This window comes from Aplidium turbinatum, chromosome 4, assembly GCF_918807975.1.
Source record: "Aplidium turbinatum chromosome 4, kaAplTurb1.1, whole genome shotgun sequence".
Classification (NCBI taxonomy): Eukaryota; Metazoa; Chordata; class Ascidiacea; order Aplousobranchia; family Polyclinidae; genus Aplidium; species Aplidium turbinatum.
Genome location: NC_137475.1, coordinates 11,422,934 through 11,449,968, shown reverse-complemented (window position 1 = coordinate 11,449,968; position 27,035 = coordinate 11,422,934). Strand labels below are relative to the sequence as shown.

The 27,035-nt window shown below is 38.4% G+C and overlaps 1 protein-coding gene across 1 annotated transcript in view; it reads left to right on the top strand.

The window, feature by feature from the left end:
• LOC145768903 (centrosome-associated protein 350-like) overlaps positions 1–27,035 on the top strand; it is a 45,404-nt gene that overhangs the window by 6,369 nt on the left and 12,000 nt on the right. The window contains exons 7-35 of the mRNA XM_082580509.1: positions 283–429; positions 2,801–2,923; positions 4,062–4,244; positions 4,695–4,895; positions 5,536–5,605; positions 6,709–7,030; positions 7,451–7,542; positions 7,929–8,120; positions 8,584–8,654; positions 8,912–9,037; positions 9,903–10,151; positions 10,467–10,598; positions 11,063–11,230; positions 11,605–11,792; positions 12,225–12,398; positions 13,129–13,274; positions 13,740–14,006; positions 14,291–14,497; positions 14,617–14,720; positions 15,020–15,195; positions 15,473–15,626; positions 15,978–16,088; positions 16,624–16,757; positions 16,941–17,090; positions 17,300–17,366; positions 17,604–17,742; positions 20,711–20,854; positions 26,501–26,681; positions 26,771–26,881. Coding sequence (XP_082436635.1) covers positions 283–429; positions 2,801–2,923; positions 4,062–4,244; positions 4,695–4,895; positions 5,536–5,605; positions 6,709–7,030; positions 7,451–7,542; positions 7,929–8,120; positions 8,584–8,654; positions 8,912–9,037; positions 9,903–10,151; positions 10,467–10,598; positions 11,063–11,230; positions 11,605–11,792; positions 12,225–12,398; positions 13,129–13,274; positions 13,740–14,006; positions 14,291–14,497; positions 14,617–14,720; positions 15,020–15,195; positions 15,473–15,626; positions 15,978–16,088; positions 16,624–16,757; positions 16,941–17,090; positions 17,300–17,366; positions 17,604–17,742; positions 20,711–20,854; positions 26,501–26,681; positions 26,771–26,881 — 4,529 coding nt within the window. The remainder of the gene's footprint in view (positions 1–282; positions 430–2,800; positions 2,924–4,061; positions 4,245–4,694; positions 4,896–5,535; positions 5,606–6,708; positions 7,031–7,450; positions 7,543–7,928; positions 8,121–8,583; positions 8,655–8,911; positions 9,038–9,902; positions 10,152–10,466; positions 10,599–11,062; positions 11,231–11,604; positions 11,793–12,224; positions 12,399–13,128; positions 13,275–13,739; positions 14,007–14,290; positions 14,498–14,616; positions 14,721–15,019; positions 15,196–15,472; positions 15,627–15,977; positions 16,089–16,623; positions 16,758–16,940; positions 17,091–17,299; positions 17,367–17,603; positions 17,743–20,710; positions 20,855–26,500; positions 26,682–26,770; positions 26,882–27,035) is intronic.

The following is a 27,035-nucleotide window of genomic DNA, read 5'->3' as shown; positions in this document are numbered from 1 at the left end:
AAACAAACATTATAAAAAATGCAAATCTATTGAAAATGCTCGTTAAATTTTTTAGCATTTTGTTTGATTCGAGTTAATTCACCCCTGGTTTTATAGAAATCTTCTACTTAATAAATCTAAACCCTATGGGAGTGTGATTTTCATTCTGCACAAATTTCTTAAGGTTTTCAGCCCTTTTATCACACAATCTACAATGTTATCGCATAGTTTTGAGGTGCGTTGTGATTCAATGTTAGTAGAGTTTCAAAAAACCTAGTATAGTTACTTTCATTGAATTTGTAGGGAAAATAGCGACAAATCATCCTGCCCATAAGAAGTCCATCATTACACCTTCGTCTTGGCGGGAAGGGCAGCGTGTGGCGAAAGCTATGCTTGACGCATCGTCCAAACAGGCATCGATCCAATCGGGAAAACCTAAGCCTACCAAAGGTAAAGAAACGGGAATTTATTACTTTGTTTTACCTTAGTGGTTGATAGAACCTGGCTAGAGCGAGCACTTTGGTCTTTTTCCCAAAGTTTAGCTGCTTTTCTGTTTTTTATTAGCATTCATGCTAGTCAGGTGAAGCCTCCGTTGTAAAGAACATTTAGCATATTTCCTAAGTGTTTTTGGTTTTATTGTGGAATGTGGATGTTATCAGCAGTTACAATGGATTCAAATGGGCATACGCGCCGACTCCCGGGGGGCGGCGCCCCCCGTAAATTTATGGTTGTGGGGCAACAAAAATTGCTATTACAAGTGGTGTTTCAAAGATAAAATACTTCGCGAGAGATTTAGATCATTTAAACGGACTTAGAGAATGCCGAAAGCGAAAAACAGCCTGCGTTGCTCTTGCCCGCAAAACAGCGGCTGATCACATGGCTTTCTCTGGAACGTGAATCACTACTGAGATGCGCACCGCACGCACGCTCACAGTCACACACTGCTTATCTTCCCGCGCGTGAGGAGCAACTTCAAAGTCCAAACGCGTGGTAGCGAAAATGCGAATGCGAGGTTGAATAATTATTCTCATTTCACGAGTTATCCAAACGTCCGTTAGATTTTTTGTGACTTCAAACATGAAATCGATTTTAGCAAACTCTATCGAGTTGAAACTACGACACACCGAACAATTACGTGAATACAGCTTGGAAATCATACCGTATGGAAATTTCAAAGTAGAGCGTAGAGTAACTTACGCTGCTGGAATAGTCACCTAACTATTCACTGCAGTATTACGTAAACCAGCTAAATTAGACGATCTATTTTCCACGAGGTCTTCCAGCTGTGAGATTCAATTATGATTCCACAGAACGCATTGTTTTGTTCGCAATATGTGAGAATTAAATCGAAAACCGATAAAAGAAAAGGTGGTTAATGGTCTTGGTCGCAGATATTGCCTGCATTAACGACGTCTCTTATCGCTATTATCACCTAGCCAATCTGACATCATTGTTTTATGCGGCCGCTAAGGTTAGACATCGACTTCAACGATCATGGAATGTTACGTAATAAGAACGATTACATCGTACACGCAAAAATAATAAAATTGATCTCTTAAAACAGCTCTTTTTGCTGTTTTGTCTAGTGACCTTTGCATATTGCTCAACAAGTGCATAAAGTTTAGAATTGACAAGAAATCATTGAATTTGAAAATTAAGTTTGAATCACTGCAAATAAACGTATTCAAAACTCTTCCTTCGGCCGACGCCATTTCATCTTCCGTAATCTACGTCGGCAATGATTTTGCCGCAGCAAAAATGCGTTAATTTTGAAAACTGCCGACCTGGAGACAACAGCTTGTCCCGTGTATAAGTTGAACCTGGCTTTTTGAGGTGAAAATCACTTGCGAAAATCTCGACCCATGCTCGAGTATATACGGTATTCGATAAAAGACTATAAAGACTTTCGATAAAAAACATAAGAGAAAACACTTCGCCATTAACGCTTTGAAGGTAAGTAATTAGCAAAACGAAGTTAATAAAACTGATAGCGGGTTTCCACTCTGCTTGAGATCATGATTCTTTGCGTTTTGTTTCGATAACTTCACTGTCTTGGTCGTTGTTATTCACTCGCACGAAAAGGAAATGAATCGGCTTGTTTTCCAACTGTTCCGATTATGAGCTAATAATATCAAAATTATTTCGACTAGGCGTACTGTATGCGTAAAACTAATCGTTTTAAGCAGCGGTTCTAATAAATTCGGTTTGCGACCTAGGTGTCAATATAAACAAGACGGTAAGCTTAATCAAAGACTATTTTAATTGAGTAAAATAGCGTTATGGTTATGACGTCATCACCTTTCTCGCCCCCCAAGGTTTTTTGAAAAGTCGGCGCCTATGCAAATGGGTGTTTTATAATTCTTGTTGTATTTCTTCACACGTAACTGGGAAATAAGTAAAAAACTGATTTTTCTTTATCTGTAGTCCCTTTGGTACCAATCTTCTTGCTTTTCTTTTGCGAGAAAAGCCGACTGCTCAGAAATTTCATTGTACATTGCTTGCTTTTCAAAGCGTGTAGAAAATATTAAATACTACACCACAATGTTTGCTGAGGTGTGTAAAGCTTCAATCTTCCAGCCGAGAAATTAAATCCACTGGCAAACCACGGTATTTTCAATTCATTGCATCGTAACGCTAGAACCTAGAACTTCGTTTTTTAGACTCGCTCAAAGTTGTTATTGTTTGATGAGCACAGATGGAGTCTCTTTATTTCAGGCTCTTTGCTTTTACTAAATCCAATAGCCGTGCTAACCAATCGTTTTAGTCACAGCACTGTGGTATTATTACATCGCGCGGCTTAATTATTGTATTGTACAAACAGAAAACATGCCTAGACCCGCACAAGACGAAAGCATGTCAACAACAACTGAGTCTCTAGTGAAAGATTTGATGGCCAAAGACCCGGCTATATCAGACAGCAACATTGACATCTCTTCTAACATCGGTAAGTGGTTGAGTTTCTTTATTCGTTAACTTGCTTTTGGTTAAATAAAAGTTGTTTGTTGATGCATTCATCTTGCTTACCTGGGTTATGCGATGACATGAAGCCAACTTTTTAAAAATAGTTTTCTGATTTTAAAGCGTTTTTTTAAGACCAGTCGAAACTACAGTGCTACTGTCATTCACGCAGTTTCTATGTTAGTATACTTTCGTCTACCAAAAGCAGGTTTTACGTGTCTATAGCGAAACAAGACTGGCTGCTTTCTGGTAGCTTTTTTGTGTAGCTAGGTTAACATCTTTGCTCTGGAATGGATAGTAAATCTAGTACATGGCCTTTCGGCATTACCACAACTACTGTAAATGTCCCGAATGGTGGTAGAAAAAGCAACAAGTTAAATCAATTAAGTTTAACTCCAACTAAATTTTCGGAATGTTGTCATCGGGGATGAGAGACTGAAGGAAACGTCCAATGAAAACATCTTGGATATGAAAACATCTTGGATATGAAAACATCTCAAGAGATCTTCAATGATCACTATCTGGAAACAACAGTTAACGAAACATTAAATGGGAAAGAGTGACAGTTTGAGAATACATAGGGTAAAAAATAGAACTAGTTGACAAAAGTCAGTCACATCCTTTTCACACGAAGCTGTCATGGTCTGATGATCAAACGTCAGATCTGAAGTGGGACTCTAGAAAGATTTGATATAGACAACAATATTTGAATTCACATGTAACATTTGTAGGCATCAACTTGATGCTGTAGTATTTTTACCAATTTGTTCCAACAGAGTGCTAGTAAAACGGTGGATTGATTGATTGATTGTGTTGTGTTGAGCCGCACAAGGGTCCCCAGTTAAGTATAGTTAACCCCTCGCGGACTTTCTTATTACCCTCACCATCTTTTTTAGGGTCCAAATTTGGGCATTCATCATGCAATCTATTTTTGTGTGTAAGTAAATGTACACTTCTTCACTTGTAAAGAAGTGTACCCTTCTTCGTAGGGAAAGTTACCCATGGTAGGCCAGGATACGACAAATATCTGTTACTGGTACTAATCATCCGTTTCACTTTCACCCTCCCACACATCTACGATACTATTTTCCTGTTTTACATTCCCTTGTTGTTTATTTTCACAGGAAAGCTGTCCGATGAAGCAAAACGAATCCTCGATGACATGAATCAGCAGTCATCATCATCTTCCTCGTCTTCAGATGATGACGATGATGATAAAAAGATGGAAGAAGCTGCTCCATCCACTGACAAGCTTCCTCCAAAGATCATACGCTCTGTGAAACAGAAACCGAAGACACCCAGGAAAGGTTCTATCATTATTTTTACACCGCTAAAAATAAAATTAGTTTTTCTTTAGTGGTTAAGTTGATAAAATCAAATAAACATTAATTTTTTTTAAATTCTGAAGGCTTAGAAAAATAATCTCAAAAGTTAAAATAGGTTGATAGAAAATGTTGATGGAAGAAAAATCCTTGTCCTAACTTTGTAAGAAAATTGAAGTTGTGTAAGCGCTTAACCGTTTTGATGCTTGATCCAAACGCTAAGTAATTGAAAGATAGATCATGGACAATTTCTATGTTGGACAGTTGAACATGTTTCTCCTTTAGTAGTAGCTTGTCTGACCTAGGCTTTGACTATTTGTCCTCATATGTCACGATCCACAGGTTTCTCCATACTGTTAAAGGTGGAAGGCCAAACGCGCAGTAAATAGTTTTAAAAGTGATGTCTTCAACATAATTTTCTTTGCTATTGTTTAGAACACCCGGAAGTGCCCAAGATCAGACATTATGACCCAGTTCAAGTGCAGCAGTACATTGTCAAGCAAAAGGCCAATCGGAAGCGGAAGCAAATGGAGGAAAAGCGGCTTGAGAAAGCAGCCAACGACAAAAAGAACAAATTGTTACACGATCTTGACCAGCGTCAGAAAGTAGCTAGGAAGAAAGCTGTTGCGGCTGAAGGTAATGTTGCAAAAGAATTTGCTGCCATTTTGCATCAATCCAACTTATCGTACTTATTGAATGAATAGGTTTGAAAGTGTCAACAGCTTGTGCTTGCTAACTTTGTCACATCAACATTAAAAGTTTTATCGCATAAAAACAACTCCAACAGAAAGGTAATGAAACGATATTCTGAAAGAAAATCACAAGTGTTTCTGCTACCCCGAATAATTACAAAGTTACCACATCTTATGCCTTATAACTTCTTGCAGGCACAAGCTACATTTTTTTTGTACGTATGAGTAAAATAATCATGATATTGTTTGTGATTAACGACCTGCGATGGGTCGTTTTCGAAATACTTGAAAATTGTGGTATTCAGAACTTCAAGGGCCGTGCCCACATATATTTATGACGTCATAATGAGCTAAATTTTTGGGTGTTGAGTTTTTACCCAAAACACATCACATCAGACCCCAGGCTTTTTGAAAATCGAAAATGGTAAACACTGAAACTCCCTAATATACTCTATTTGTACCGTTTCGTACAAACAATATGCAAATCTCGGAATGACTGCAGCTGTGGAAAGAAAACGCCTGTTTGCTTTCAAGCAAATTTATTGGTTGAATGTTCTCAGTCCAAACCTCTCTTTAAATCACAGGCCAGCCTAAAGAGAAGAAATCTTTACTTCAGGACACATATTCCAAGCAGGAGGATGAAGCTCCGAAAGGGTATGGAAGTTTTTGGACCAAGTGATTGATTAATTAAATAAATATCTGTTAATAATAATGTGTTTATACTTCGCTGTATCTTGGAGATATGCGTTGCTGTCAGCGACAGTGTCAGCGCAGCTGAGTACCTTATTGCTCTAAATCAGTGGTTCTTAACCTTTTTTCTATCAAGCCCCCCTTCAATAATGGTCATGTGCCTCACGCCCCCTAGATTTTAAATAAGTAGCCTATCATACCAAAAAAATTGCATTTTTGTCTGTTTATTGTACACTACACATCAGTGAGATACCTGACACTGCTTCTTAGCGACTAGATTTTTAATGCGAGGTTTAACTCCAGAGAGTGAACAACGTAAGTCTCCTTCAACTCTCAGCCTGTTTCTGTACTTGGTCTTGATAGCAACGAGAGCAGAAAATGCAGCTTCACAAAGATACGTGGATCCAAACATTGTTAGAATTCGAAGAGCCCGAGTTGCGAAAAGAGGGTAAACAGGAAGGTAATTGGCCCAGAACGTCTCAAGCTCCAGTTCTTTGAAGTCTTCTTTAGCTGTGGAGTTGAACTTCATCTCAAGAAACTCTTCTTGTCCTTCTTCGAAAATATCAACTAGCCTACTTCGCATTGAAACGGGTTTCTGATGAACTTCCAGGTTTCACGCTTCTCATCCAGATCTGGAATGTATTTGATTCCTTGTTCAATTCGACTTCCAGAGGTCGAGTTTGGCTATAAAAGTTCGAATGATGTCATGATGCTATGAAGCAAGAATTACTGAATACAATATAAAATAAGATAAAATACAAAATATGACGAACAGCATAGGTCCTAGGACATTAAAGTCATTAAAAAGAATTGGAATTGTTGTAGAGCTCGCCCCCCCCCCCCCCCCCCCCCCCCCCCCCGGTTAAGAACCACTGCTCTAAATTCTATTGTTTCGCTGAGTTTCAAAGAGGAATAAGATATCACCATTTTTAAAAAGTCTTTGGTGTGACCCGATAGGGTATTCAACTCATGGTTATCAAAGATTTTGAGGCTGACATTCTAAGCCATCGAGCCTGTTTGATACCAGGTTATTATTGCTTGTTATTGAAGTTGCGATCATTTTTTAGATACAAAGAACGAATTGCGTCGTTCATGGCGAAGTTGGAGAAAATTCACAACACCGAGAGCGACAAGAAGGACTCTCCAGAGAAGAAAGAGGAAGAACCAGTTTCAAAATTTCTTCTCAAGCTTGGAGAATGCATGCATGACTCAGCAAAACAGGGCGCACATTCAGCAAGGGATGATTTCAACCCTGGTCCCGATGCACTAAGAGGCTACAACGAGTCGATGCCCTTTGGTGACTACTATCAGAAACCCATTGATGCCTCGTTCCAGCCAACTAAAATGGACCGGATCGCAGCACTCCGAGCCAAGTCTGAATCCTTGCAGGTAAGTCAAGAGAAATTGTATCGTTATTTTAACAATGGCAAAAGAATCCAATAAAAATAGCAACACTTCGGAAATTTTTGCAAATTCTTGAAAAGGTAGAGCTCCAACTCTTGAGTAGACTATCGTTTGTTGAAATGTTGTTTCAGTATGCATGATTGCAACTCACAGGCTGTCTGAAGCCAGATATAAAACAAACTGGTGTCTTATTTGACGAAATTTTTATGCAAAGGGATTGTTTTCAAGACTTCTGACGAGCTGTCATGGTTTAGTCCATAAAGAGGATATGGCGGTTTCCTTGAAACAAAAAATGCCTTTTAAAAAAAATCTAATAAAAATGTCTCAGAAAATCTGAGCAATGTTGATCTTTCTACAAGCTACAGTAGGTATTGTCATTCACAAAATGTATCTTCTGCACACTAGGATAGAATTGATCAGGAGTCAAAGAAGATTCTAGAACAACCTGCTTTCAACTCATCGTTCGTGGATAGATTCTCACCAAGACGAAGTGACAGGTAAATATGCCCAATTACCCATGAGGTTTGTTGGCTATTCACCGGGTATCGAGAGCATTGCGTTATTTCATTTTCATGTTTGCGCAAAAAATCTAGTGGCTTGCCGCCTCCACCGTGCTATAGTTAGATTCCAAATCTTGTGTATATTTGTGAAATTTTTTAACTTACAGTCAACTATCCTGTACACTATTACAGCACCTCCAGTTTTTCTTCTTTTTTTAGTAATTTTCATAGGAGTTTAAAGAAACTTATGTTGTAAATGTTTTTAAATTACTGAAATGTGATAGCACAGAGTGTGAATGTCATGGAAAACTATGTGGACGTTGAAGATATCATTTTAGACAACTGGTGTTTGTGTTGATCTTCATCCCATATATCATCTCCAGATCCGCTGCGGACTCAAATCGACTTCCCTCTCCAAGATATCATTTCACTCCTCCGACAAGTTCTCCTCTTCATATCAAGTCAGACACATCATCCGACCTCTCTTATCCTGGGATGCCACCAGAGAGATTGGAGAGAGATAAGAATTCATCCACAACTACGAGTCATCCCTCTCCAAGGCATGGTCCGGCGGGGTAAGCCATACCACCAATCTACCATGCACGTGTACCAGGGGTCGGCAATATTTTTAGTCAATTAAGGTCGGCGCCATCTCCACTGAACAGTCATCATAGTATGGTTGGCTAGTTGGTGCACGGTTTTACGTCTGGAAGATTAATAAGGCAAGAAATTATGCAACAAACGATAAACGCACATAAGTTCAACACTTGGTACGAAATGTCCTTAGAAAGGTGATGATTTGGCGTTGGCCGGTAATAATTGCTTTGCGAACCGGTACTGGGCAACGGTCCTGTGTATGCTGAGTTGCTGACCCTTGATGAAATCAGAAACCCGGCATTTGCGTGATAAAATTTTTATTCCATTTTCATTTAATCTGATTTCAAATGACAAAAAGTAAGAATTTGTGTTTGGTGTAATTATCTTCTAGTATAATTCAGTCGACTAGAGAAATGGTGTTGGAAATTGATATATTCTTAGGTTTGAAACTTGGGAGGTACCAGATGACAAAGGACAGTTTCCATTTTCAAAAAGTGCTGACTCATACAGCGGTGAGATGGTTTCCAACTCAGTGATTTGTTACAATAAGTTACAAGTTAAGTTACTAACTAGTTACCGATAATAATTACTGTAATTCAATAACAACATTGTGTTATCATCATTCAATCTCTGTCTGTTCCTCACTAGTGATGGTTCTAGATCTTCCTCTTGAGCAATTATTTTCATCTATTTTCGGTCATTATTAACCAACATTTTTTTCTAAAATTTTGATCGCTTTGATGTTAATTGTCATATATTCATACATCAGAGCCACCCCCAATTGAAGAGTTTTCAATCGCCGACATGATGTACGGACTGAATAAGGAAGAGTTCTGTGCCAAGGACAGGTCATCATGGAGAGATAAGATGCATGAAAATGAAAGGGAAGATCCAGGTATCCGACTTTTGCATGTCAAAACTTGGTCCTACGTTTTTAAAGAAGTCAAGTCTTATGGATTGTACGCCAATGGCCTAAATAGCATATTATGCTTAATTAACGTTTTTGAAATATTGAGGTAATATGTCATTAATGGTTTTGAACTTTTGATAACATCTCGTCTTTGGTCAACAAAATATACTTTGAGCCAGCTTGCCCATTCGATCTATTAGGGGTGGATGGTCTTGCTTTGTTTCTTTTAATCGTCCGTTTAAGCTAACCATCAAATTACTTAATCGAGAACCAGTTAGCGCGACATTTATAAGTGGATCAGTAATCGGCTATTCTAATCACTGGATTAATGTTGGTGCATAAGGGGGGAAATAGTCTACAAATCACTGCTTTATCGGTGAATAATGTGCCGTTGGTGCATTCCGCCCTTGATGAATAGTTGAGCCACTGATGCAGTTTTGACCATCAAATCTGAAATTCATGTTCGTGTTGTGTCCACTTACTAGAAAATCTATCAGGTGCGACGGGTTTTAAAGTTGCTTGGAAGACAAAATACCAATACCCCGAGCTGTATGAACGCCAGCTTTATAAGGTTAATTAACCTGGGACAAAGTGGGTTTTGGGCAATTCTAGCGGCTTGTTTGTGTTGCAAACTTTTGTCTATTGGACCACATTATTTGAAACGAAATTGGGTTTGTCACAGCTCAAAACTGTTTGGAGTTTATTTATGACAAAAGTGGATGCAATTTGGACGTCTCAAAGCTGATGCATTGTTTGCAGGCTTTTATTAACCGCAAGACTTTTCCTAGTCGTATGACATGTGCAATTGTGCATGTCACACCTGTAAACTGAAAATTACATTGTTCAAAAGGAATTAGGAAACACTTTGAGCAGCACCTTTCTCCACGGGGAGAATATCCAGCTTTCAGCCATTCTGGCAAAGAGTTTCGCTCGAGCTCTGCAAGTAAAAACGATGAGCAAGATTTTCCTCCCTGGAAGCGTTCCAACGGCGACAAGTACAGCGTCATGAATCTTTTCACAAAGAAATATCTCAAAACGATGAAGCCACACCGCAGTGGCAGAGCTGAAGGGACGCCACATGATCCTGTGCATACTGAAGGTAATCTTCAAAGTTTTACTAATCTATTGCAAAAATATATGGTTAAAAGTAGTGTAGCCTCCAAGTGACCCAGCGCCATAGTACGGGTGCCTACCTGTCCACACCTACAGGCCATGCCACCAATCAAACTTTCGAGTTGATTAACCAACGTTTTATTTTGTTAAATGTTAAAGAATTTTTTCTACATTCGCAACTCATCTTGGTCTTGTTATTGCAAAAAGGTATTTCTGGTGGTACTGTTTTTTCTTCTTTCCGCCATTGTTAGATTTTATAATGTTATGAAAATTTATAATGTGTATTTCTTCTCTTCCATAGTGTCTGTAAGTCCAAGGGCTCCTCTTAAAGAGGATCTTGTCCCGATGGATGTTGATCTCCCTACCATGAACGATCCTTCCAGACTACCATCTGAAACTCCGCACTTTCCTGCATCCCCCAGGCCACTCACTAGTAAGACTACATTATGTAAATTCAGCGTGAGGCTTTTTTAGTAAATTTGTAACCAACTTTACTGTTGTTTCATCGTGTAATTCTATTGCTTGTCCAGTTTTTTAAATAGATGAAGAAAACTGTAATCCTCTTTTGTCAATGTCATCTTGCAAATTTCTTGTTTTTAGACACCGTAAGAAACACTTATTTCAACTTATTTTAAAACAGGGTGACAAGCATCCTCAACAAAAATCAAATAATTTCCAAAATTCGTCATCTTAACTTTATTGTCAGATTTTTAACTATTGCTGTCCGGTCTCGATCTTATTCTTAAACCTCTTAAATGGTGACTCCAGCAACCCGTGTGTGCCATGGAAGCATGAGCAGCAGAAGTTGGTTGCATTACCACTTTTATGGATTTAGAAATTGAATGCCGCAAGAACAGCAAAAACAACGTTAAAATATGTTACTTCATCTCCATTCAGGTGCTTCTCTTGCTCAGAATGCTGTTTCCCAAACCGCTCCTCCTGACCGCACCACGGAGTTAATAAAATGGAGTGAGACTCTTGGAAGAAGCAAGGACGTCGAACAAAAGGAGTTGGTGGCAGATGACACGGACAGCAGTGCTGCCAGTGAACCACATTTTCTTCCGCGTCAGTTTCCAGTATAAATCTTTGAAACTATGAAGTATTTTTTCGTCACGTTTCTCCAGCACTTCGTGAACTTTAGGTTTTCATTTCAACCGACAGGGAATCATTGTGGCTTGTGTAGCTCTTTATTGGAATAGTTTCTGAAGTACTGTGTGCTATCATCCTTTGCTGAGGATATCTCACCATGCTTACACAATTAAATCAAAGGGTTGGCCGATATGTTGACATGACGCCCCAATGTTTTAGCCTGCACTTATTGTCACAGAGGTTCATAAATTTTATGTCAATTCAAAAGCTTTACTAAAAGCAAATAAGTATGTTTGAAAAATATTATTGCGATTTTTATTCAACTCTAAAATGCATTGTGTTTATTGTAGTGCCCCCCGCTCAACCGACAGGAACGGCGATGAGGTTCTCCCCCGCCGTGTTGGAGCAGAAGTTAGCGTTGGAGTTGAACAGGTGCGAGACGATAGAGGAGCAAATCAAGCAACTTGCCAGCAGTGAGCGCACGCAAGGTGTCGCCATGGCGCAACAAGAGACGGTGTCTATTGCTCAAGTACTACAGGTAGTTATCACTTTGTACAAGACTTAAAATTTGTCCTTTTTTACTATAGCAATCACTTGGTGACAAGCAACCGTTTTGTTTTTATCTGGCAAAAAAAATTGCAGTAAAATGCAGCCTGTTACGTCACTGTGTGGAAAGTATTCGTCAGAGAGATGATATAACGTCATCTTCCCTGTAACTATACTTTTCAGCGGGAGCAGTTGCTCACTTAGTGTGTTTGCCACTCATGACTCCATAGGGCCTTTGGTTAAGGCAGACGGTCGAACTGAATTCACTTAAGAACTGATGTAATGTTGTATCTACAAGAACTGATACTGCTCAAGATGATAGAATAAACACTGCTAGAAAAGTTGACAACAGGGTATGCCATATTACATACATTGATTTTTTAATGGAATCCCAATCGCGATGTGTTTTACATTTTATTTCCAGTCCCGCCAGATGGAGCACGAGATCGAGATGGAAAGGTTGGCACTGCAGGCGAAAGAGAAAGCCTTAGAAACCACACAGCAACTTCAAGCCATGCAGGCGAATGCCACCGCAGAAAAATCTGCACAAAAGGATAAACTAGCCGAAGAAAAGACTAAAGTTGCCTCTCAAATGCAGGTAGATAGGCTTTGCTTTGCGTAAACTTTTATCGAAATTTCTAATGTAGTGCTTCGAACCGAAATCGATTCATCGAAATCAGATGAAATCGATTTTACTTTTTCTAGTAGTCGATCGAATGAACAAATTAATCAATCACGCGGATTTAGAAAGGAAATTTCGACTGCTTGTCATTAAGTCAGTCAATCACTTAGATAAGAAAAAAAAGTGAACTATCAGAAAAGAAGTAACACATTTGTTCTTGTGATTGTTATACGTTCAAGTCAGTTGGCTAGTATCGTTTCGTTGGTAGCGTATTTGTATCTCTCGTATTATTTTAGATTATTTCTGCGTTTTTTTTTCTTTCTAGGAAACAATTGCGCAGTAGAAATAACACTAACAGAGTTAATCCCCCAAATTGCGTTGTTTTTTTTTTGTTTTCTCATGTCTGAAACCACATAGAATTTCAATTAAGGTAGAGAGGCTACTTTTTTTTAACCATAAACAAATAAAACTTTGCAACAACACAGCATTTAACATGATAAAAGAAACAAAAATAACAAACCTTTTCGGCTATACATCTAGCCCTTGTCAAGCCTATGAAAGAAACTGAATCTGTATTAAACATGTACGAAATTTTAGTTATACTTTGCTTCTTTTTCATCAATCAACTTCACTTTTTTTCAACAATCCCTCACTATGTGTGACTGATATCCTTAAGAAGCCAATTCTTCCACTTTTATCTTCCCAGGAAGAGACAAGGAAGAACTTGAAGTTACAAAATGAAGTCGCTCATGCCTCCATCAAAGCTCTCCAGCGATTGGCTGACGGTAGAAGTCGCCCGGATGCACCGAACTACAGCCAGAGAGGCTTGTATGCAAATTCTTATACAACCGGGTAAGTACGTCTTCTACGCACTTCCTTACTTGTACAAGAGATTGGGTTGCTACTTTGGCCATGTAGTTGGTTAAGATTACAAAAATGAAAATTTCAAAAGGTCTTCTACACCATGTCTAGACTTGCGCCTCTTGGTGGTTATGTTTATGGGAATGCAAATTACATTAAGTTTTTTACTTAAGTATTAAGTAACTACCTTTCATAACTTCACAATGTAGATGTAGTTGTAGATACTAACGACCTGTTTTGGCCTTATGCTGCGAGTTTGGTGTGGTAATATCGAATTGCACTTGCTTTCGGAACACAGTTCCCTAGTCATGTGCTATGACGAATGCACAAATCCAACAAATTCTAATACTGTAATAATAAATCACAAACTGGGAAAGAAATCATTCGTGAATCACGTGACTCTTGACTTAAAAAGGAAACAAAGGAAAAATTCCTCAGGAGTCGGTTTGTGTTCAGGACCACGACCACACCAAGGGAGGACAGCTATCGCAGCACCTCCTTTGATAGTTACTCCGAATCTTTGTCCAATCAACGCCGATCCCACGTGGATGATCACAGCCCAACATCCATCGTGTCGGAGCATAGCACAACATCCATACGTCCGCACGACAGTGGTAGCATCCCGGAAGAGATTGAACAATCTGGAGGAGAAAAAGGAAGCTCTTCGAACTCCTCCAGCATCAAAGAGGTCCTCAATACAGATGGGGATGACAAAACAGATGAGTGAGTTACTACTAAATTTTTACTGAATGGTTCGACAAATCCTTGTGACAACGGCCACCTAAGGCTATTTTGTGTACGAAAATTATGGCGAAGAAACTATTGAAAGGTTATAGCTGAGAAAAGGCGCTCTCAAATTAAAGAAAAGCTCCTGTGCAATAGGCTACTTAGTACTTAGTAATTTCAACAAAACAAATCTCGCCAACCAAATACGCATTTGCAAATTTTCAGGAAGAAAATTGCGATTTTATAAAAGCGTTTTTAAGATCTTTAACGTGCTTAATTAGATCTATATCGGAGCACATTGTGACTTCTACCAAAACTGCAAAACACAAAGAGAAAAGCTCCAAGGATATGTCTTCTTCAACCAAGAAGATGCAAAGCATTGATGAAGTCAGTGATGCAGCGTCTGGGCAGTTTGAAGACACATTAACAGAAGACGAGATGATGGAGATCTCCAAGCGAGCCATCATGCCATCTGAGAGCTACAGAAGGTGAGTCTATTGACCAATCTTAGAAAGAGAAAATCCAAGCGGTTTCCAATAAAGCGGTTTCCACGGTTTCCAATAAATTTTTTTGAAGATGACTTCATTGATCTCAATTTTTTTTCCAGACACCAAGCGAAAAAATCCTCTTTGATCAAAGTTCCTGGCTTCATGCTTGACCACTCTGAAGTATCCCTATCCTCCGATGAAGCCTCTCCCGCCCGGAACAAGAGTAAGATGAAACGGATGTCGCGTTTGCACTGTCTTATAACCGCCTAGCTATGCAAACTGATTATTTGCTTATTTCTTCTAGCTAATCCTTTTAAAGTAACAGTGCAAACCGCGCTTTGCAATGCATGTTTTATTTTGGTGATAAATTGGTGCCAAGGAAAATAAAGCAACGATTTTCGTTCTACTCTATTTAATCTTTTTTGTAAAATTGACATGAAATCAAGTTTAAGTCACATTTTTGCCGTAACAAAACCAATTTTATCATCGATCAAACATCAACCACCTCATCATGTCACGCAGGTTACTTCTCCGGGTTGGACGAGTCAGTGATGAGTTCTACCTCCCTGTTCGGCGACCACGACTCCAGCAGCTTCAACCAGTTCATGAGTGACAGGGTCCGTCAGTACATGCTGGAGCAGGAGGTCAGAGCCCGTCATCAGGCCGCTATGCTCAAGCTGAGGGAAAAGGCTCTCAAGGTAAGAAGTTGTTTAAATCCACTGCCTTGTTCAGATAAGTCATCATGCGCTGTGATTAGGCAATGCACATGGAATTTAGTACTGTTAAGGAATAACTATATATTTTCATTTTACAGTTAAAATTAATAGATTAATTGCACTTGTTGTTTTTCAAACAACTAATAAATATTGGTGTAATTATTTGCAGCTATAGCTTAATATTAATCATGTATGTGGCAATGACTCAAAATAAAATTTTTCTCTAAAATATTTCTTTCTATTCACTTTTTTCTTTCAGGAAAAAACAGAAGTTGATCTTGCGTGGTTGGAATGCAAGAAGAAGCAGATCCGGAACAAAGGTGAAGATGACAGGATGCCTCCGTTGAAGAAAAAGAAAAGAGCGATCCTCCTGCGTTGGCAAGTGGAGAAAGAAGAAATCAAAAAGTTGAAAGGTGAACACGAGATGTTTGCCGCATCACTGTGTTTGTTGTCAAGTCTGATGTTTATCAACAGAAAACTAATGTAAACGCGCCACTTTTATGGATTTAGGAAAGAAAAGTGTATAGCAAACATACACCCTTTCTAAACGTCAACACTAAAGGCATCATTTGTAAACTATGCAAACAATATGTTGCGGTATTCTTTATGTTCAACAGATTTATAAACTATGTTCTAGAATGTAGAGTAGTTTGAAAAACATTTACTAGTTTACCAGCAAGTTATAATTGGGTAAGAACCGCTCTGTGCTATGCAGTATATCCTTGGTAAATTATAAACGCTCCTTCAATCAACTTTTTATTCAGCTGCCAACAAAGCAGCCAGCCACGACAGAGAGCTGATGAAGCAGCAGCAGAAAGACATCAATCGGATGATATTGAACACACAGCACGTTAAAGAAAAGCTGAAGGCCCAAGGTACGAGAATGTACCAACTCAACTTGATATTATTGCAAATCGCTAAACACAACAGGTTTTTAAATTAGACACTATTTTGAGCTGCATGGGGTGTGGAGCATGTGTTAAATTGAAAGGCTATGTACAGTACACTGCTGAATGTGAGGAGAAAATCCAAAGTTAGGTAACTTAGGTTGATCTAACCCTCATAGCAGCATGTTTGAATTTTTTGGCTTCAATGTCGTATTTTTGCGATGGCGTCGAGCACATTTTAGAAATGCAGTATCCATTGGCTGGCAAACTTGCAAAATATTTTGGCTGCTACTATTCGGACATTCTACTTGTTTTTTGTTTTTTTATTAAAAACAAACTTACATCAAAAACTGATTTCCTTAAAAGTAAACCACGGTCGTCTGTTTTGTGATACGGTTAGCAAAAGTGGCTTTTGTTAATTCATTCAACGTCTGACGATATTGAAATGATATAGCAGTGCAACTTTTGCCAATGGAAATATTTAATTTTCAAAGAAATTTTTCTGCTAACGTCCCATCTTCAGGAGAATTTGATGGAAAGCCAAAGAGCTCCATTCCTAGCGAGATGAAGTCCTCCACGCCGGTACCGCTCATCCCATCCGGACCATCAGAATCAGAAGATGTGAGCGAGAGTGATGCTAGTCTTAACACCTCCACCGTAAGTTCATGTTTTGTCTCATGTTCTCAAACTGTGAATTCTTGTGATCTGTGTGTTATGGTAAAGACAGTTTTTTAACTGAAGTCTATCACAAACCAATAATATGCCTGGATGGCTAGAAGGTCTACTTTGGTGCTAATTCGTTGTCGATTTTGTTTCATTGTTTTCTTGTTTTTTTTTCAGACCAGCCACTTGTTGCAACGTCTGAAGAAGTCTCTTGTTGGCTTGGACAGCAGAAGATTGACTACCAGAGAGAAGGTGTTGCTGAAAAGAAAAAAGGAAGCAGAAAAACTTCTCGAATGGAAGAGAAAGTTAGACGAAGAAGAGAAAAAAGTAATTTCCTTCCTTTATTCTTGGTCTAGTCTTTACATGCATTTCGTTCCTCCAAAGTTTTCTTTTTGCATCGGTGAAAAATGTATCTTTGTCACCATTAATACATAATAACCCCGTTTCATGATGAGGTCATGCGCTCGTCGTTGTTGTCTGTCGAATGCTTTGCAACATTCTGAACCAGCCGTGATAACTTGTGTCCTCTGCGATAGGTTTACGACATGGAAAAGCAGGCTCTCGACGCCTGGGGTCACAAAGAATCAACAACTCTTGAAAAAGGTAGATACACACGACGTTTGATGAAGTGCGTTTGCAAGTTGCAACGTTGCTGTTGTGCTCACCCATTCATATTAAACTTCAAGATTATTTGGATGAACCAATTGTATTGATCACTCAGCAACAAAGTTGTTTTCATCTACACTGAACTTTTTACGAGTCTGCCATGTAAAGTAAGTTCTGATGCTTTTTTGACAACGACGTTTTTTCTCGAACTCACTTTTGATCACGTGCTTCAAGAAATGACGTCACAAAGCCTGAAGCGAGACGAGCAGGCGACGACTTCAAACCCTTTGAGTTCGGTCGCCGAGGAAATCATCACACCAAGGTCGGACTCCACAATAACCTCTGTCCAGCATGAACTCAAGTCAAGTTTGAGGTACGAGTCAACGCTTTTAGTATGTTTTTCAGAATGAGAAAGCTTTTGGACGCTAGATTCTGTTATATACACCTTTATTAGGGTGGGTCGAAATTTGGACTTTTTCTCCGATTTCATTGCTACAAACTTTTTTTCTTGCGAATAGTCATAAAACGACATTCCTGAAAATTTGAGCTTGATCGGACATCGTCTTCATTTCTAAAAATCGCGATTTATAAAGGTACCTTTAATAGGAAGTTGTTTTCACGAGATTTGAAAACGTCATAACTTACTTAATTCTTATTGTAAAAAGATAATTTATACGTCAACAGATTCAATATAATTAGGAGAATCCAATTCATTGTGTATTGACTCCCAAAATGATGACGTCATCAGTGACGTCATTAAACAGTAATTTGCAAATAGCGATAAAACTGATAATCCTACATGCTTCATCTCTAAGTTATTTGATAATGAATTGATGTACTTTCCAAACATAAACATCATGCTGGTACTTGATGACGTCACCCACTTTATTAAAATGAAACTGTTAAGATAGCATCAAGAACAGGTGGAAAGATTTTTGTTCGCGAAAAACACTACAGTGTTGTTCAGAAACCTGGAAATCAGTATTTAACTGTTGTCAGTCCAATATCAGGAACAGCTGAAGATATTACAAATGCTCTCATGGACTGTATCAAAAAATATAATATGGTGCATTGTGTCAAAGTAGTTGGGTGTGATTCCGTGAATGTAAACACTGGATTTAAATCAGGTGTGATAACTGGACTGGAACAACGCCTTGGTCATCGTGTGAGTTGGTTTATATGCATGTTGCACAGTTGCATCCAATGAGTTTCCCCTTCGACACGTCTTCGCTACATTAGATGGACCTACCAGTGGTGACAGACTGTTTAAAGGGCCAATAGGGAAGCTTCTAAGTAGAGTTTAATTTGAAGAAGTCAACCCTTTATTTGTGCCTGTGAACTTGTGTGAAGATGGGGCCAGGAAATCGTTTGCTACCGAAGCACATAGTAAAAGATTTATCGACTGATCAAAGGTATCTGTACGAGATTACCAATGCCATTAGGAATGGCTATGTTTCATCTAAACTGATGTACGCAAAGATTGATCCGTTAAATCATTCGTGGTGGCTAACTTTCGCTTCACGTTGATACAAACTATACATCAGTGATCACAAATTGCCAAGTGACATTGCAGAAAACTTGAAAATAATTGTTGCGCATATAGTCATTCAATATGCCTCACGTTGGTTCAATATAAAATGTGAACCATTATACAAAGACGGACCAAAGCATATCCTTAAATCATTGCAGTGCTGTTCACTTTTGCCTGATAAAATTCGAGACATTGCGTTGAAATATGTTAAAAAGAATGCCTATTTTGCACACCCGGAAAGGCAGTGTGGAACAAATCTTTAAAGAGCAATATTGTTATTTAAAATCAAGCGAATCATAACTAATTGATAACGATCCATTATCTATCAGAAACACGCAATATTTTCCAGAAGCCATCATAGTGAAATGTAATTTAGTAATGTAGATGACGTTATCAATTACGTCATCAAGCACCAGCATTATGTTTATGTTTAGAAAGTACATCAATTCATTATCAAATAACTTAGAGATGAAGCATGTAGAATTATCAGTTTTATCGTTATTTGCAAATTACTGTTTAATGACGTCATCATTTTTGGGAGTCAATACACAATGAATTGGATTCTCCTAATTATATTAAATCTGTTGACGCATAAATTATCTTTTTACAATAAGAATTAAGTAAGTTATGACGTTTTCAAATCTCGTGAAAACAACTTCCTATTAAAAACAATGCATTTTCAAGCCTCGAAAAAATCGCTTCAGATACCTTTATAAATCGCGATTTTTAGAAATGAAGACGATGTCCGATCAAGCTCAAATTTTCAGGAATGTCGTTTTATGACTATTTGCAAGAAAAAAAGTTTGTAGCAATGAAATTGGAGAAAAAGTCCAAATTTCGACCCACCCTAATATTCTTTATACATCTTTGTATTATAGAAAGTTTCCACTTTTTTACCCTCATTTACTCTGTCCGATTTCCATCATCCAATGACATCTATTGTCAGAGCAAAACCTGCGCATGAATCCTTCAGTTTATATATTTTTTTGACTCCTCAGAGATCAGTCTTTCTTTAATTGGAGTCCCCTTGTTTGTTGTTTGAATTCTGGACTTGAATCACTGTAGTGCGCTCAGCTTATTGAGGTTGATCATTAAAGATTTGAATATTCACCTCTGTGATGAGTATTGACTATCAACTGCACGTTTCGGGAAACGAAGAGTATTTGTTTCATCCGCTTGCCTTTTCAGTTAGATTCAAATCATAGTTGATTTTTATCAACATTTTTATTTCTAGCCTTCGTGCTATGCTAGAAAAACATCTGCTTCTTTTTGAAATCTCCTTCGAAACAGCAAACGTTTCAAGATGGAAGCCTTGCATTTTTTGTATGATAGAATTATTTTCTCGGACTGTTGATTTGCAAACCTCGAGGTTATTCTTAACATTTAGCTTAAATTTTTTAACTACGGTCATTGGTCGTTCGTTTAAAACCACCATTGTACCAGGATACGAAGTTCATTATTAATTCCTTCGCGCTTCCCGTTTTCCCACAGTTTGCTCGATAAATCCAGGTGCTTTTGTCAGCGTTCCTTGCAGGAGTCGATTTTGGTCTAATTTCTTAGGACCTGAAAATGTCTCAAATTTCAATTTTGACCCCACCGGCCTTGATATTTCCCATCTACGAACACGCATTTTGAAAGTGATCAATAAATTTGTGGATATTTTGTAACAAAACGAAGCTTTTTCTGTCACACATTGACGAACATCACATTAAAGTGATGCTGAGTGCTGAAAGATTGTGCTTCCGAAGAAATTTTCTCTTTATCTTCATTTGTGCATTTAATAATAAGTTCATCTTTCCAACTTCCTCAGGCCGCAGGAAGTGTCGAGCGAGGACACGTTAGAGGAGGATTACACACAATCCTTTGACTCCTCCGATCTCACTGTGTCCAAGAGCGAACGGAAGCAGCGGGATGCACCAGCTGAGGTTGTTGGAAAGTCTGCACCGGCTGACAAGTATGTTGTTGCTTTATCACATTTAACAAACAAAGAAGTTATTAAAAAATAAAGAGCTCAAAATATAGATACTAAACTCATGTTCAGCAAACGATTTGAAAACTAAACTGTCTTCATCTTCAGTTTAGTTTTCAAATCGTTTGCTTAACATGAGTCTAGTATCTATATTTTGGCCTCTTTATTTCTTGATAAGATTAGCCAGACGTTCTAACATTTTACTCGTAAGATATTTAAGTCTTTCTTGCATTGAATCAATGTCTACGAGCGTTAAATGTAAGTAAAAAGGGCAGAATAGTTTGTTGTGTGAACACTTAGTCTACAATTTACTGACATATTGTATCAATCGCTTCGACTGGCGAAAATTGTGTTGGAAATCTTCTAAATACTCGATTGAAAAAGATTTCCCTTTGAAAATATAAAATTGTGAAAAAAATTTTTTTTATAATATCCTACGCTTGACTGGAATCGTAGAAAAAAAACTGTTCACTCATTCTTAAAGCAACCTATAGAATAGACCAGAGTGTATTGTGCTCTTTGTCCTTGTTTAGTTTTACAAGGTTTTGCCACCTTTCCCGGTTGCAACTTTCTAAAAGGTACCATAAAAAAATTCCCTACTTTGAAATTTGACCAATCAGAGTCGCGCTGATCAGTAGGGTTTTTTAGTTTGAACTTTGTTTGGTAATTACAGACGAAAAAAGAGCAATAGCAGTGATCGGAATCAAACCCACGTCAATGAAATGACTACCATCGCCCTAATCCTCTGCGCCAAGTCAGCCGATGCCTTAATTTAACTACGATTTACGTTTTTCCTTTGTTTTAACTAACATAGGGGATGTTTTTATGGTACCTTTTGGAAAGTTGCTTCCCGGTTCACAACTTTCCAAAAGGTACCATTAAAAAATCCCCTTTGAGCAACAAAGGAAAACGTATATCCTAGCTAAATTAAGTCATTGGTTTACCCATGGCCACCTAAACATACGGCCTGATTTGTCACATTTTGCAGAAATTTCCAGGTTTTTCTAACTTTGGGCGAACGTTTAAATAAATTTTTCTAAAATTTAGATTTTTACGCTTTCTTTGTTCTTTTCCCCAGATGACACAATAGGTTTTAACATCCTCACATATTAAAAAACAAAGAAAATTCGATTTCGAAGATTTTAATCAGACTGTTAATTTTCAATAACAGTCTGATTTTGCGTTTTTCAACTTACTTTTTCTCATTTGCTGCTGCTTCCCCAAGGCAACAAAAAAGTTTTATGTCATTAGGAAACCGCAAAAAGTAAAAACATCTCAAAAAATGTCAGTCAAGCACTAGCAGTAGCTGTAATCAAAATCTGCAAAATGTGACAAATCAGGCCGCATCTCCAGGTGGCCATGGTTTACCTTTGGCTGATTTGGCGCAGAGAGTTAAGGCGGTGGTAGTCATTTCATAGACCTGGGTTTGATTCCCACCACTGCTATTGCTCTTTTTTCTTATGTAATTACCAAGCAAAGTTCAAAGGGGATTTTTTAATGGTACCTTTTGGAAAGTTGCTCCCGGTTCACCTGCGTGCTGGTAAAGGGTATATTACAGCTTGTACTACTTTTTCGTCTCAGATATGTGACAGGCGAAATATGAAACGTTATGATGACAAACTTGAGCAGAAACAATTCTTTAGATCATATTTAAAATCAACATTTTATGAATTAGCTGGTTAACTTTCTACTCTAGCGTTTATTTTCTACCAACGTTGCCACCTCATCCACAGCAATTTTTTTTTATTATTATTATCTGACTGATTCGTATTACCTGGCCCAGTTGCTTTAAGTTTTAAAGAGTGTTTTACCTGACCCGATCTGGTTTCGAACTCGATTCCACTAGGAGCAGATGCGGTGATCGTAACCACTTTACTAACTTTACTAATACAAGGGTTAGCGAAAGAAACTGCAAGCATCTAACCAACTAAACACCTAATTTAAGTAATGCCAATTGCCCTCATTTTTTCCAAACCCTTATTTTTCTTCAGAGTTGTGCAAGCAGGTTAGTGAAGATTGTCCAGTCTACGTATATTTTCACGTGCCAAGTTATTGATGTTTTATGGTAAAGGAGAAAAAAAAGCGAAGAGAAATTTTTGTTTTAAATTCTTTATACACTTTGCAGTTGTCTCATTATTCTTTCACTGCACACACGCTATTCATTCATTTGCTCTCTGTCTGGCGACGATAACCCAGACGATTGATGGTATTCATATGCTGAATGCTTTCTGCATTCAAATTAAATAAAATCGTGGAAAAGGTAACTGGCGTTGAACAACATCCAAGTCTTGATAGAGCGGTATTCGTGTTCATGGCTGTAGTATGGCGAACGGAAGTAGTCATGAATGACAGAACCAGGGTTTCGGTTACCACACAAAGCAAATGTAACCTGGTTGATTTCATAGCGATCTGTTGTTCAGCATGCTTGCGTCATCGCGTGGACTGCCCATACATTGAAAAAAAGACTAAAAGTAATCGTGTGATCAAAAAATATGAGACATTTTCCATTTGTATCAGCGTTGCTTAACTAAAACCAAAACAGACTAGTCACAGATATAACTTTATATCGACTGCTACCAGCATTAGAATAACAGCATGGCTTCTCTGCTTTGTACATAGACGTCTTTAATTTTTTCCCTGGAGTCATCTCATGGTTATTTATATCTAATATCAACTGGTGATGCCATCATTCTGTTGTTAATTGTCGCATGCATATATGCTTGCGTCACATGCTGAAAAAGATAATATTGACAGCGTGTCGTTTGGTGGCTGATACCTTTTCTCAAGATTATTAAATGCCCTAAAAACCCAACATTTTTACGTTGATTCATCTTCGGCAGATGTTGATGTAAATGTAATGTAAATGTTGGGTTTGGAGGCTGTTGTTAATTTATGGCAGCAAGAGCAATATGAACTGCGGCACAGTACTTGATTGGTGACGTTATATAAATTTTTGTGTTTGAACTGCGAGGGATTTTGAAAGCAGGACGAAGGTGTCAGGCATGCTAGCTATTGACAATAGTTTATCAGTTGTCAAACAATTAAGATAAGCTAGGAATTAATCAGGCACATTCAAGTAGGCAGTTTGCAGCGACGGTAAGCTTATGTTTGCCAATATGACATTAAATGGTGCAGAAAGAATTTGTGAAAAAGAACAAACTTAGTGAGCTCCGGGTGCATTAGCTTACGATCGAAGCGCTCCTTGAAGTGAAGGTTTCTTTTATTAGTTTTGTCACTTCAGCTCAGAATATCGAAAGGCGTTGTAAAGGACGTATGCTTCTTTCGTCAGTGCATAGCCAGCAAAGCGTTCGTGTAAAAAACAGCAACAACAAACTTTAGAATTAGATGTTGCAATTTGCGATGACTTAATATCTATATGCATCGTGTGATCGGTCAAGCGTAGAGTTTGTTTATGGTGACGTAATTTTAAAAACGTGGAGTTGCCTTACGTGTTTACTTCCGTTTAGAGGCCTTTTGATCTCCTCGCGTCATTTTGACATCAATTACAAATAGAATCTGCTCTAAACCCCATCGCATTTCCTTATTGCAGTGGAAATGTATCAAACGCGCAGCCATTTTCATTAATAGATTTTGTGACATTACATCACATAACTGTCAAGCAACCGTAGAGCAACGTGTTGACCAATCAACACGCTGGATACTCTTTTTGAGCTGGTAAGAGTTTTTTTTCGTTTTAAGGCACCAGACGCTCTTACGAAGACGTTGAATCACTGTAAAAAAGGCAACTTATGCTAGCTGGTTTCAGATTGGGGGCATTTTATTCTTGCAATGCTGTTGCGTTGAACAACCGAACAATTGCAACACGAGCGGATTACCTCGCCTGAGATCGGAATACTTTGCTGCTGAAAAGTCTTTCCCAATCTGTGTACTACTCGTGCACGGATAACTTTCCATACCATTCGTGGTGGCTTCTTCTTTAACGTTATAAACTTCATCTTTGACTCCAAACTTTACATGGCCTTGACAGGCCTTAGCTTACTACAGTTGTGATAGATTCAGACGCGTGACTTCAAGGCATTGAAGTAATGACTTCAGAATATCGGATCCTGTGGTAGCACCCTTGATAGGAATCAGCTGAAAAAGTTTCTTTAACAACATCAAGATCTGTGTTTGCTCCACGCACAAATACTGCCAGCTGAGCTGAATCAGTCGTGTTTGTGTTCTCATCTGTCGCTATTGAGAAGAACTAAGTTTAGATCTATAATTGCTAGCTTTTATGTTCTTAGGTATCTCTTCCATCCTATTTCTGGGAGACGGTTCTTGTGTTATAATGGTGCTTTATGTTGAATTTCTTGTTTATAGAAACAGAAACTCTGCAAACCAAAGATGTGGGCCTACCAAAATAGTTAGTGAAAAAGTACAGGCTCTTCCATTCGATTATAAAATAATATACCACTAGGCGGGCCATATATTATAATTTGTAACTAAGCTGGCTGAATGATCTTGGCTTAGACAGTAAGCCTGTAACATAACACCATAGCCACAAAGGCCAAAGTTTCGCTGATTGTCATCATCAACTTTAGAGTACTTATCCGAATCGATAATATATTCACTAAAAATAAAAAAAGCATCACACTCTTTAAGCAACTCGAATGTCTCTGTTTTGCGGTTGCAATTTTAAATTTACTACTAAAGTTTAAACTATGGTTAAGGATGAATAAATTAAAGTCCTTGCCATTGCTGCCATCATCTAGTGCTAGAATTCGTTTTTAAGCATCTTGATATTGTTGTAGGGCAATCGTAACGTTTCTTTAACGTTTTTTTTTTCTTTGTCGTTTGGGCAGATTTTAGCGTTTTTACTGATATGATTTTGATGTTATTCGACAAATCACTGCACATTTATGCCCAGAAGATTTTGGCACTTATGCTGTTGTTGCCCCACTAACAAGTATGTTAATGTTTACTTGTCAATAAAGAACGTTTTTAAAACACAGTTCTCTTTAGAACTATGCTTAATTTTGCAATGTCGTCACTGTAGACTTCTGGAGTTTGCAAACATCATAAAACTTTTCGTTGCACTCTAATGCACTGGTGAAATGTCACGTGACCAACTCTCTGCCTAACCAATATTTCGCCTTTATGTTACGTTTTGGTAATTTCGATTGTTCGACGTCCTTCTGCATGGGTTTTCTTCAAACTTTCCTTCAAACGTATGTTAATTCAATTTTTTTTTTCTTAATTTTTCTTTTCTTAATCTTACATATTCTTCAAGACTATCGGTGTCTTATCCTGAGATCACATTTTAATCTTTTTCTTTGTGTCGTGTCCTATGGCTGAAGGTTTAGATTAAGTGAACGGGAAGGCAGGGAAGCCAATCTTTGTGCCCAGGCACGTCATCAATATATGTCTGTACTAGTCGAACATAGCTGCGTGCTCTGTAAAGGTGTCGAGCCGAAGCTCTTCCGCGTGTCAGGCTTGAACTCGCACCACTGGACAATCCGGTGCAGCTACGGGGTTGTTGAAACTTTGGTTTGATTTGCAGCCATGTCGGAAAGCCTGACAGAATGGCTGCTGCTTCACTGGTAAGTCGGCGACAGAAAGCCTGATCGAATTCTTTACCCTGGTGACAATTAACTGATCTTCCAATTTAACTTGCTTTATTACTTCAAGGACGAGCGCGTTGACAGCAAAAGCAGACGCCACTACACCGCTGTTAGGCCGGCAATCGCTGAATCGCACCCGGGGACCAAAGAGGCGAGATGCCGTAGAAAGCTGGTCGGATGAGTCGTTCTCACAAACGCAATCTGAGACTGAACAAAGCGACGTGGAATGTAGAGTCCATGCTCTCAAGGTAAACTGTAGAGTAGATGCTTTACCACAACGTAATGTTCACGAACATTATTTAAGTATAATTTGTCTACCCATTCCATCGAATTTCAGGAAGAACTGAAAAGACGTAGGCTCATCGCTGATAGGTTGAAAAAGCAACAGAAGAAAAAACAGAAAGAACATCTACGAGCTCAGGAGGCGAGCTTGAAGAGTCAAATCGAGGTAACCGATGACATTTCATGTTGCAACGTTGATTTAATCAGTGCTGTATTCGAGGGTATACGCAGTATGCTTTCTGCTTTTTCGAGCAACTATAGTAATAGTATGCCCTCTGGTTTTCCAAAAATAAACAATTTTGTACCTCTCGTCCAATTTT